The 10,054-nt window shown below is 59.1% G+C and overlaps 1 protein-coding gene across 1 annotated transcript; it reads right to left on the reverse strand.

The window, feature by feature from the left end:
* Nucleotides 1-520: 520 nt before the first annotated feature.
* On the reverse strand, nt 521-8,988 carry GDPD2 (glycerophosphodiester phosphodiesterase domain containing 2). Its single transcript, XM_027902899.1, has 15 exons — nt 8,875-8,988; nt 7,689-7,792; nt 7,522-7,615; nt 7,224-7,283; nt 6,774-6,872; nt 6,299-6,392; nt 5,715-5,860; nt 5,163-5,245; nt 4,482-4,632; nt 3,719-3,934; nt 2,727-2,878; nt 2,222-2,369; nt 1,920-2,002; nt 1,440-1,468; nt 521-1,169 (listed from the first exon to the last, which is right to left on the reverse strand). Exons 1-15 carry the CDS (start codon nt 8,986-8,988, stop codon nt 1,117-1,119), a joined length of 1,626 nt encoding a protein of 541 aa, XP_027758700.1. The 3' UTR covers nt 521-1,116.
* Between the last annotated feature and the right edge of the window lie 1,066 nt (nt 8,989-10,054).

Genomic DNA, 10,054 nt, shown 5'->3' on the forward strand with positions numbered 1-10,054 from the left:
CGGGAGCCGCCCCCCGCCCGCCGGCACCGCCTCCGGGAGCGCCCCGGCTGAGGGAGCGCCCGCCGCCCCGCCCCGCCTCAGAGCCCGCCGGCCTGCGGGGAGGCTCGGCCGCAGCCCCGGGAGCCCCGCCCGGCTCGGCCTCCCGTCCCTGCCCGCTGCGGAGGGCCCGGCCCGCCGGCCCCGGTTCCCGGTGCGGGCACTAGGTGGCACGGAGGCGCCGCCGAACGCGCCCGCCCCGGGCCGGCACCGTCCGGGCTGCGCCCGCCCCTGCCCCGTGCCCACCACAGCCCTGCGGGGTCTGTCTGCCGCTCCTCTGCTTTATTGACATAAATAGGTAGCAACAAGTAAAACTGACGTGAAAAACTGACATGTTACCACCCCCTACACACACCCCCTCCGCCCCCTTTCCATGTTCAAGGCCCTGCTCCGATGTGTCTGATGCCGAGTCCCCATTGCTCCCCTCTGCACCTTGGAGCCGCAGCAGCAGTATGATCGTGATCCCGTCAGCCCCAAACACCCCCCACTCCCAGCCCTGCTCCTTTTTCCCCCAGAGCAACAGGTATTAACTGCTGCATGGAGTGCCGGGACCCTGACCCGTAAGCATGAAGCCAGCAGGGGCAGGATTTGTGCCCAGCATGGGGGTGCAAAGAGCTCAGCTCCTGCTCTGTCTTGTGAAAAGCCACCCCACACCCCATTCTCTACTCCTCAAGCCAGAGGAACAACATGAAAACCAGGTGTCCTTCAGTGGCTGCAGTGCCACTGCAGTGACGACAGGTAGAGACTGCCCCTGCACCGGTGACCCAAAACCCCACTAGTGTCCAAACCCCAAGGCAGAGGTCTCAGCTCCAACTCTGCTGGATAAGTATTCCACCCTAGGCAATCCCTGCAAAGCTTTAGTTCCTCGCTGCCAATGGGAAATGGGAACCCAGTTCCAAGTCTTTTCAGCTGAGGGCAGCTGTGCACCACGAAAAGAGCCAGGAAGGCTACGGGAGAAGTGAGGCTCAGGAAGGAGCCTGCAAAGGAACGGAGCCTTGAAGCTGGCCTGAGGAGAGCTCCCCGCTTGAGCTGCGCAGGGCTGTGGCTGCCCCTCCCCACGGCTGACGCAGGCAAGAGGGGTCACTCTTGCATCAAGCTGTTGATCTTTGTGAGCAGCACATCCGTCTCAGACTCTGAGGAGAGAGAGAAAAAATAGTCATCGTGGGCAGCCAGCATCCCCTAGCAACAGGCGGAGTGGCTTGAAAAGCAGGTTTGAGGAGACTTGGGGAATGTGGGATTCCCCAGAGTTGTCCCACAGGGCTGTTTGCTAAGGGCAAGGCAGGAACTCCCTGGGCTGGGATTCCCTTCCCTCCCCCAGCCATCCCAAACCACTCTGTCACGTTTGGCTGGAGAAAGCAGCCTTGGCTCCGAGGGAGGGGAGCTCTCATCCCATGCTCACTCACCCGCTGGCCGCCTTCTGTGGGAGCATTTCCTAGGAGATGGAGTAGGATCGATGTTAGCATGCAAGTCTGGCCTCCCGCTTCCCTCCCCTGAGCTTCCCTCCCCTCCGGCTGGAGGCTGTGGGGCCCCACAGTTCCACGAGGGATCTGCTCTCAGTGCATGCAGCACTGGTAAAAAGGTCCAGGGTTCCCCAGCCCCACCCCAACAAGCCCTGGGGTACAGAGTGAGTTAGGATGTGTGAAGTAAGGCATTCAGCAGCTTGAAGCAGGGTCAGGGCAGATTTTTAGCTGCAGCCTGGGGATAAAAGCTGCCTCCACACGCTGCACTGTTTTAGCCAGACAGGAGAGGACCACCCCAGAATCTGAATCCAGAGAGGGGTGGCAGCAGATACAGTCAGGTTTGGATATGTACCAAACCACCAGGGCACACTGTGATGTCCCCCAACAGACCTGCCCCGGGAGGGGGAAAGAGGTCAAACCTACTTCAGCAAGAGGAAGGCCCAGAGGATGGTAAGGAAGGAAACGCAGTCTACAACGATCCAGATCATGAGATACGTGCTGCTGGGCTGCAAGGCAACAAGACAACCCACTGAACACCAGCTAGGGGTGGTGTACTGATGGCACAGCCCAGCCTGCTGTGCCACCAGCCTGTTCTACAGGGTCACCTGCTCCCATGCCAGTCACCTTCCAGGAAGCTGGCTGCACAGGGCTGCTGCAGAAAGGGACCCACAAGTGCCTGGGACACAGGGCTGTGGGGCAGGGTGAAGGATGGAGGGGTTACTTACAAGCAGCCAGATGGGTTGTTTCATTTCCTTCAGCACCTGGCAGGCATTGGTGGTGACAGAGCTCACCCCAGAGCACCAGAGCACAGAGAAGAGCCAGGGCTGGTTCACCACATACAGGTTGACAGAGATGTTGTCCTGGCGGTACTGCCTGCATGGGGACAGCCGTGGTCAGAGGAGCAGACAGCAGGGTGCCATCACACTCCACCTACAGCCAGAGAGGACTGTACATCTGGGATATGATCCAGCATTTTCAGCCACGTGGAGTGACTGTCTGGAGATCCAGATCCCAGGCAGATATGCTGGCAAGGCAGAGGACTGCAGCCAGCTCCATCCCCTGCACCAGCCCAGCCTTGATAAGGCATGCTTGTCCACGAGACACTCACCCAGCCCTTCCTAGCAGCACACTGCCACTCAGCCTCAGCTGGCCCTCATCTCTGCTGGCCCCTGGGACAGAGCTGGGACAGTGCCCAGACCCCCCCATCTCCCAGGCATTTGGGCTTCTCACCTGATCTCCTCAGAGCTCATGTCCTGGTAGGGCAGATTGACATGGAGTAGCGGCTCCTTCTCATTCTGGAGTCTCTTCCGGCCATAGACTTGCTGAACACCCGGGGCTTGCTGTTTGACCTGTTCCCTGAACCCGTCGGGAAGCCAGAGGACCTAGGCAGAGGACAGGTGCTCCAGGGAGTTTGCTCTCTTTCCTTGCAGGTTCAGGCACACATGGCACGCTTAGACAGCTGCTCCCTGACCCCAACCCCGTGCTCAGCTCCTCCATGAGGATCTCAGCCAGGACAGCCTCCTGTGAGCTTGGTTCAGCCAAGAAGAAAGCACAACAGACCCCACTGAGGTGAGAGAGCAGTCCCAGCCTAAGAAAGCTGCAGCAGTTATGTCCTTTCTGGGTCCTTGAGTGGATCGTGCAGTGCACCCCTTTCGGCCCCAACTCTGCATCAAGAATGCACCTTGGATCAGCACTATAGCAGAAGTCTTTGCTATGTCCCCTCCTGCTCTACATACCCAAAAAGCCAAGGAAGGGAGGCAATTTGAGTGCTAATTTATCCCCTAAGGGCAGCATATATTCTGTGCTGCAGAGGTTGGATGAAACATAAAGGAAACACAGGAGGTTGCAGCAGAAGTCCAAGAGCTGCAGGGAGAGGTGTGGTGCAGTGGGGGGAGGTGGAAGCCTCAGCATTGTACTCCTGCTCACACTGGCAGTGTTTGTCCCCTCCCTAGACTGAGTCATTGTTTACACACCAAGGTGGCCAGTGCTGAGAAACCAAAGTATTTGGAGGGGTCTGAAGCTATAGGCATTAAACCCTAATTACTGGCAACTTCTCCCAGCTAGAGAACCCCACACCCAGACAGGGCTGCCCAGCAGGGATCACCTATGGGGATGTGGTGTACGGGGTGTCAGGGATGCTCAGCGAGGCTGGCACGGCACCTCCCACCATGGCAGGGGTGTGACAGCAGGGCCTGGCAGCAGTGGGGCGGTGACCAGCTCACCTGCTGTAGTGGGATGCCGGACTGTAAGATCACTGCCAGGGTGGCATTGACAAAGCTCTGGTAGTCACTGTGGTTCTCAGGCCGGAGGTCGAACATGATGGAGATATTGCTCTGCTTGGCTGCCTCGAGGGCCTGTCCCAGGGAGGGGATCCTCTGTTTAGTTGCCTGGTGGCGATCACCAGCAGAAAGACTCGGCACGGTGGGAAACGGACTCCGCTGCAAGGATGAGAGAGGGTGAGGCATCAAAGGCAGAGCCCCTGTAAGCTCTCACCTCCCAGACTGGTGCCCATCTATCGCTCTCAGTTTCCTACACTGGCCTCTCCGCGCGCTCTCCAGTGCAGACAGGCACAGGGATCCTTCCTATACACACCCATGTGGTATCTCTACCCTTCTCCCCTCTAATAGCACAGTTCAAGCAGGCCCAGCACCTGTGGGCATTCAAAGCAGCTCAGCAGTAGTTAGTCACCTTTTGGGAAGAGCCTTGCCACAGCTGCCTTCAAGCCCAGGCAGGCTGTGCAGCTCAGAGCAAACACAAGACATCTCCCCTCAAACCAGCCTCCTCTGTGACTCAGCTGAGGAGTCAGAACAAACCCCAGCTTGGGGCATAACCGCACCCAAGGGATTTGTGCAGGCTTCTGCACCCTGTTCAGGTGTCTGCCAGGACCAGTGCTCCAGAGGGAAGGTTCTGGAGCCCCAGGGCAGGGCTAATGCTTCGCCCACAAATGCACCCATCCCTGACCAGCCACCTGTAGGGCATCCTGACCTCCAGAAACCAGCTGCCAGCATCCAACTGCTGGAGGTCCGTCCAGTTGAAGGCAGTGCTGTTCAGGGCAGCCCTCTCAGGGAACACAACCTGCACATTGGTGGTCCTGGTGAGTTCCTCGTCATGCATGAGGAATGGGACTCCATCAGCACTGGCAAAGGAGCAGAGAAGGAAGCTGTTTTTTTTTAATGGGGGCTGTTTGTCTCCTATCCCTGCCCTGGCATTTCTGCCCCCTCCCAGCCACCTGCTAGCGTAGCCTCCAGCATTATTCTATATGTCCTTTACACAAAAATGTGAGCACCCAGAAAGCACAGAACACCTAGAGACCAAGCCAGGAACCAAGCAGTTCCCTGCTCTCTGCAACAGCTGTCTCCACAGCAGGATTACATGAGATGAACTAGAGCCAGGCTCTGTTTTCCAAGCAGTACCCCTCCCGTGATGGAGCCTCCCTCCCTGGAAGGCAATCTGCATCAGGACAGAAACCCAGAACCTCTCCCAGATCATTGGGACACCAAGTTGGAGCCAGTCCCATAGTGGGGGGGTGGGAGCGGCAGAGCCCTTTGAACAGGGCTCCCTCCAAATGCAGGCTGTATCAGCCCTCCAGGTGTGTTCCAGAATGCCCCATGTGGGCATATCCATCCCAGGACACACAGGCCCCTTCCTCCCTCTGAGCCCCTTTACCTCACCATGACGTCTGTCTCAAAGACTTGCACATCACAGTCCACCGCCTTGTGCAGTGACATGAGGGTGTTCTCGGGGGCCAGCTGGAAAAAGGAACGGTGTTAATGCAGAGGGCATGGGCAGGATGGGGCAGGAGGCAGGCACTCACCCTGCCTGGCTGCACCCAGCAGCTTGGCTTGGCTTGGCTCTAGGGCAACCACAATGAGACTGGAGTGATCCTGGCACAGTGGGGGATGGAAAAGGAGTGGGGACAGACAGCCAGAGCCTGCCTCATCCCTGCTTCCCAGCCCACACTACATAGTCAGGCTTTCTGCTGAGAGCTGCATCTCCTGGTCCAGCAATGCTGAGGAGGCAACCCCCCTCCTCACCCTGAGCTCACCCGTCCTCCAAGCCTGACCTGCCCTGGCTGCTGTGGGGACCCTGCTCTGCTGGGCTGGCCAGAGCTCATCCGGGCCTGTGGCAGCAAGGATCCGGTGCCCCATGGCCAGGCTGTCACCGGAGCAGCCTGTCCCATCCACCCTGACCACTGCCAGGGTGCTGCTGGTCACTCACCATGGGTGCTCCTCGATGGCCAACCAGGGCTGGCTTGGGGGGCAGCTGGTTCTCCTCCATGAGACAAGGGGAGGTGATTCCCAGGGGAGCCAGATACAGCGCAATCATCACTGTGCAGTACAGAAGCAGCAGAAACACCTTGAGACCTGCAGGCAGAGGCAGAAGATAGAGGGAGGGGTGAGGTACAGAGGAAGTATTTTGCAGGCCGTTGGGAATAATCCAAGGCTGCTTCACCTGGCATTAACCTGTGGTTGCCCTCAGTCAAGCACTGTATTCCCAGCCACAGGAACACTGCAGGTTTATTCCTGGCCCACTACATGTCTTTGCATCCCAACCCAGCACTTCTGGGTCTGCCACCCGTACTCTTCTCCAGCTGCAAAGCAGCGAGGGCTGAAGCTGCACCAAGGGCTGGGCACGAGAAGAAGCAACCAAGAGCAGGTATGACCACCAGACTGAGAACTGCAGGCCTGATCCCATTGCACCAATGCTCTCTGAGCACCACTCTGCCAACTGTGCTGCTCAGCTGGGTGTTTGGCAGTGGGGCACCAGCTGAGGGGGAGTGTGGAGACCCTGGAGGGGGTTACCTGTACTGCGGGTGCGGTACACAAAGCTGGCCAGGGGCCAGGCAAGGAGCGTCATTCCCCCCACGACTCCAATGTGCAGGAAGGGACCTGTTGCCTGGGGAGACAAAGGCAGAGTGTCAGTCAGGACCAGACCAGCCCCTGTCCCCAAAATACACATGGCTCCAATGCCAGGGATCTGCCACTGCAGCCAATACTGCTGGAAATGCCAGGGAGGGAAGGACAGGCTCCTGGGTGGACTGCACAGACCCCTGCTCTGCTCCAGCCACCACTTATCATCCTGATGGGCAGCTGCCCCAGGCACGACTGCAAGAGCAGGAGCAGCTCTTAGCCTGGCCAGGCAGCAGAAGTCAAGGGCAGGAAGTTAACCCCCATTGCTCAGAGCCATGCTGGGGGGTTCAGTAACCACCCTTCAGCTCATCCCCCCAGGCCAGGTACTTGGTACAGTGGGGGAGTCTCTGGCATCGAGGTGACTCACCTGCAGGGAGATACGTGCACTTCTCCACTCCTCCGCCCACTTTATTCCCAGCCCTGTGAAGGCTGCAGCCACCACCAGGGCAGTTAGGATCAGCAGGATCTGTGGGGCAGTGCACAGGGCAGTTAGGGGAGCACAAGCATCCTGCAGGACAGTTGCAGTGCAGGCAGAGCCCTCCTCATCCCTTCTTCATCAGCCCCTAGTCCTGAGACCCCACTTCCTCCATCTGGGTTTGCAGCTGAGCTCTGCACTCCATGCTTTGAGCAATGGGAATATTCCCATCCCAGAGACATGTGGCTGAGGAACTAACAGCTGCAGCTCAGCTCAGCGGGGACATGCAGCCACTCAGTGGGGTCACAGCAGCCATACACAGCCTCAGCAGGCTGCTCACAGCTTCTGAAGGTGCATGGGCAGCCAGGGCAGGCACATCTCCCTCCTGCCCCAGTCTCTCACCTTGTGCAGCCAGTGTAGCTTCAAGGGCTGGCCACAGAGCTGCAAGCACAAAGCAAGGACCTGCGAGAACAAGAGATGTCAGAGCTGGGCTCTACCCCACACCTCAGCCCTCTAAGGGCACAGGACTCAGCCACAGGAGCTGTGTTCCCCTGGCACAGGCAGGGTCTCTGGCTGTGCTCAGGTGACCCAGCTCCAGATGCTGTGGGCTCCTCGTGGCCCCACACAGGGCACGGTATCCAGGCTGTGCTCAGCACACATCCATACCCCCACCAGCACAGGGGGGACCAGCAGGGCTCACCAGCAGCACAGATGAGTAGGTGATCAGCACAGCCGTAGCTATGAGCAGGACCAGGGACCAGTCGAGCCACAACTTCCTCTGCTTGAAGATGAACCTGCCAGCAAAGGGGACGGTCAGAGGGGCAGGGGTGACATGGGGAACAAGGCTGGACGTGGGGTCCTACTCACTCGTTGAAGTTGTGGAAATCATTGAGGATGATGATAGCGAAGTAGAGCCACACCAGTGTGAAGAGGAAGACGCAGAAGAGGAAAAGGAACCAGCTGCAGTCACACTGAAAGCCAGAAATGACAGCTATACACACACCTGAAGAGCACCTGCCCCTGGTCAGGCTGCTGAGACCCCTGGGGAGAACCCAGCCAGCGGCAGGGAGCACAAGGGGTCACAGCAGGCACTGGCCCAGGACACTGCCCCATGGACAGGGACCAGAGCTCCCCAGGAGAGCTCTTTTGGCTGGTCCCATGCTACAGGAAGATGGACCAGTATCTCTTAAAAGAAGCTTTAAAGCTGCCTATGCCATGCTGAGGAGGACGGCTCCTGCGGCAAGACTGCCTCCTTTCCCATGCAGCATTCATTCCCTGGGGGCAGTCTGGGACTTTGGATATGGGAAGGGGCAGGGAGCCAGGTCCCATTCCCTTCTAGCTGGATGATCTGTGGGCTGGGCAGAGAGGGGTGCAGAGCCTCAGAGCTGCCGTGGTGAACTTGCAGACCGCTCCTGCCTGCGTGGCTGAAGCCAGGCCCAGCTCCGTGGTCTCCAGCCCCTAGCCCCACGTGTGCAGGGAAGTGAGGGGTGCCACAGGTGCTGAGAGGGACACCTGACAGCCCAGACCTGTTTGTACATTCCAGGCAAGACAGGACACGCAGCAGCACAGCCACTCCCATGGGAGTCGGAGACCTCAGAGAATCCCAGGGCCTCGCCACTCCCAGGTTACAAATTGGTGGGGACACCCTCCTGGTGGGGGCCATACCCAGCCCAGGAACTGTGTCTCCCACGTGCCTGGCCAGGCGCCCCAGGACCTGCTGCCACACTCAGCCCTAGGGCTCTGCTCTGCTCCAGGCACGTGTGAGCCCTGCCACAGGTGCACACTCTGCTGCTCTGCCCCTCTTGTCACCCAGTGGGAACACACAGCTCACCCTCTAGCTTTCTCACTGCTCCAGGCCAGGGCACTCCCTGGACAGAGAGGGTGCCAGGTAGCACCCCAGCTCTCTCAGGCTCAGCCCTGGGAAGCAGGAGCAGTGGCAAGAGGTCAGCAGGGCAGTGTTTGGGCTGAGCATCCCAGCCAGTGCTCTTCCGCACCCCCGGCCACCGCTCTGAGCCTCCCCCACAGGGACTGGCTAATCCCAGCTCAGCATCACCTTGGTGGTTCTCAGGCCCTTCCTCTTCTCCTTCTTGGCAGTGATCCACCGGCAGCTGTAGGGGCAGAGCAGGCAGGTGGCACAGGCAGCACAGCAGGCAGGGGGGTCTGCCATAGCATCCGACTGTCCCACAGCAACGGTCAGGTGTCCTGTGGGAGATAAACATGGTGTGTTGGCACTGACCTCCCAGCACACCCCCCCGTGGGGATGGGGCCCTGAAGCATTCTGGCTCCAGGTACCCTGGCAAGTGGTCCAGAGCCCCGGGGTACAGTGGGGCTGCTGGTTGTGTTCCCAGGCAAGGCATGGTGCCAGGGAAAGGAGAAGCACAGGGTGCAGCCCAACCAGTTCAGCAGGCTGCACTGGGACCCTTCACTCAGCAAGTTAAAGCAAGCCTGGAGATGGCAGGGAGCAGAGCCTGCTCGCCAGCCCAGGGTTCAGAACTCCTCCTGGGAGCCAGGATCACTGTGCAGGCTCCAGGGGCAGTCAGCCTTGCCAGCTGGACAGAACTTTGCACCCAGACCCCCCAGCTGCAAGGACCATGCATGCCACAGCCTGGGGCTTCTGCTGTGCAGCTGAGGGTACACGTGCAACAGCCTGGAAGTTCCTGTTCTGCTCCCTAAGCCCAGGTCCTTGCTGATACAGCACCATCCTGGCAGCCCTCTAGCTCAGCTTGCACAGCAAGGAGACCTCTCGGGCTGGAGGAGCTGTAGCTGAGCAGGCACTGGTTGGTTGTTGGTCCAAGCACTACGGGGGATGATGTGGGTGAGCATCAGTTATGGGGGGAACCCATTTCTACAGTCACAGAGACCCAGAATGAATGTGGGGCCACTACTGAGTCCTCCAAACACTGGGAAGGGGAGAGGGCCAGGATGCTTTGCTGTGATCCCCAGATTCCTGGTGCCTAGCCCCAAATGAGGTCTCCCTGTATCTGCCCTGAGAAACCCCATGTCTATTATTGCTTGCCCTGCTGTGGAGCTGCTCCTCCTCCTCATCTCAACCTCCCCAGCAGGCCAGGCACCCTATACAACACTATCACCCTGTGGATTAAACCAGACTCTCATTTTGCTGTGACTACTGAGCCAGGCATGAGATCCCGCTGACCACATCCTCCCAGCCACATCCTCTCCACTGGTGGGGGCAATGGTGTGCCCAGTAGAGCCGTGTCCCATTCCAGTCTGGG

Source organism: Empidonax traillii, unplaced genomic scaffold (genome assembly GCF_003031625.1).
Source record: "Empidonax traillii isolate 1590-97213 ecotype Southwest subspecies unplaced genomic scaffold, ASM303162v1 scaffold918:size355816, whole genome shotgun sequence".
Lineage (NCBI taxonomy): Eukaryota > Metazoa > Chordata > Aves > Passeriformes > Tyrannidae > Empidonax > Empidonax traillii.

Excerpts from the sequence above, each read along its gene's own strand:
- GDPD2 (XM_027902899.1), bottom strand. The coding sequence starts at position 8,988 with ATGGCAGACCCCCCTGCCTGCTGTGCTGCCTGTGCCACCTGCCTGCTC. Across the intron at positions 4,633-5,162 it reads GAGACAGACGTCATGGTGAG|TGCTGATGGAGTCCCATTCC; the intron begins GTAAAGGGGCTC and ends CTCCTTTGCCAG. Across the intron at positions 2,370-2,726 it reads ATGAGCTCTGAGGAGATCAG|GCAGTACCGCCAGGACAACA; the intron begins GTGAGAAGCCCA and ends GTCCCCATGCAG.